General features: G+C 36.5%; 1 protein-coding gene across 1 annotated transcript in view; it reads right to left on the bottom strand.

Annotated features, from left to right (window-relative positions):
• Window positions 1-1,828, bottom strand: part of LOC117108275 (DNA-binding protein RFX6-like) — a 24,202-nt gene that overhangs the window by 10,075 nt on the left and 12,299 nt on the right. Inside the window, exons 10-12 of the mRNA XM_033250249.1 lie at window positions 1,654-1,809; window positions 632-773; window positions 404-498 (exon numbers count right to left, since the gene is read on the bottom strand). Of these exons, the coding sequence (XP_033106140.1) occupies window positions 404-498; window positions 632-773; window positions 1,654-1,809 (393 nt within the window). The remainder of the gene's footprint in view (window positions 1-403; window positions 499-631; window positions 774-1,653; window positions 1,810-1,828) is intronic.

Consider the following 1,828-nt stretch of genomic DNA (forward strand, 5'->3'; position numbering starts at 1 on the left):
AATATGATGATCGAATCACTGGCCAATAAGAAACTGGAAATTGTAAACGCGTACTTATGATTGGTTGATGATAGAAACACGCTCAACTTGCTAACCGATAGCGCTTGCTTACCGTTAGCGGTATCCGGATACTGCTAACGGTTAGCGTTAACCGATCGGGCGTTCTCACGCAGGTGCTAACGGTTAGCACTAACAGTTAGCTCCCGATCCGGATACTAGGGCTCTCGTGAGAACCAGGCTTCAATATACAATATAAATATATATATATATACATACATATATATATATATATATGTATGTATATATATGTATATATATATATATATGTAACACGTGAAAAGAAGAACTTCGTCTTGCAGTTATGCATATATATTATCATTACAAGCCTAGTTGTTTGATTTACCTTTAAAACTTTACTCTCCACTACTTGATCCAACCATTCAGTAAATGCTTCCACAGTAGCTTGTTTCTTCAAAAGTTCCTTGAATTCCCCGAGAACTAGTGTTAGAACAAGAACATTGACACATTAAATATAGCAATTTCTTTTAAACCACCGATACAGTCCCTCCCCTCCGACTTTCTCGTCCCCCACAACACACAGAATAATTAAGTCAAAGGGATGTGGACTTACATTCCGTGTTTAGTTCGTTATCTGCATCCTCATTTGTTTGACTCAAAAACGCATGCGAACCAATGCAGTTGGTGTCGATGAGATCGATATCCTTTATCATATGGTCAATGATACCCTGATCGAAGAGAACTGGCCGAGCTGTCTGTGTTTGAAGGACGTTTCATGTTATTGTGATTCTCTTAAATTCAGCAGTAAAATACAATATAATCATATAATATAATACATACAAAAAATGGTTTAGACATTATACTTAGAGGAGATGGTCTTTTGAGAGATATTAATTGAAGATGGAGTAGAAGGAAAGCGACCTCGAGGAGGAAGAAAAAGAGTATGGTGTTAAATTATTAGAAGGAAACAAATGAAGCCTATGCCATCACAAAATGTAGATCATAAATGATAGATAAAATTTGAGAAGTTAACTGCTGTGAACCTGCCAGCAGGCATAATACAAATGGTGACGATGATGATGATGATGATGATGATGGGGGATAATTCATACATACATTTATTTCAACAACTTTATGGCGTCGCGGGACCGGAGCTTTATTCAACATCGTGAAACAGTAACACATAAAACGAGTATGAAACTACAGTACATTTATTGAGTCACATATTCCCTTTAAAAAGTATTGGGACTTATTGGGACAGACTTAGCTTTCTCTGCAAGTGACTATGCTGTTGCCAAAACAGATGGAACTTAATAGAATAACATCCCCCACCCCCGGAAAAGCTAAACCTAGCAAATGCCAAGATATCTGTAAACTAGGGTCTTTATACTTTTTATGTAATAACGTCCTTAAAACGTACAGATTGTATATCTTCATTCTGTTGTTGGTTTTTGGAACGAAAAAGAGAATAACAGTTATTGTATAAGCCTAATGGCACATGACGATTAGAATATGTTAAAACCAATAATTAGTAAGATTTGATTAAAAAAAAAACCCCTAATCCGAGTGTAATGTCATGATTATGATTCCTGAGTGACAATTTAGCAGACAACCAATTGTAAAGACTTTACAAACCTGAGCTAAATGGAGGAAGGATGCCTGTCGTTTGAGGGAAAGAACAAATCGTCTTGCTACAGGCATCTTGGCTTGATACAAAGCATCTGGAAGATTTTCAAGCGATGTCTTTATCCAATCCTCCCATTGTTTGCTAAAGCTGCGTATGTCAGCTAAAAGCCTTGAATATTTAATG

The sequence above is a fragment of the Anneissia japonica genome, unplaced genomic scaffold (assembly GCF_011630105.1).
Source record: "Anneissia japonica isolate Jap-2015-1 unplaced genomic scaffold, ASM1163010v1 scaffold456_len727751_cov192, whole genome shotgun sequence".
Lineage (NCBI taxonomy): Eukaryota > Metazoa > Echinodermata > Crinoidea > Comatulida > Comatulidae > Anneissia > Anneissia japonica.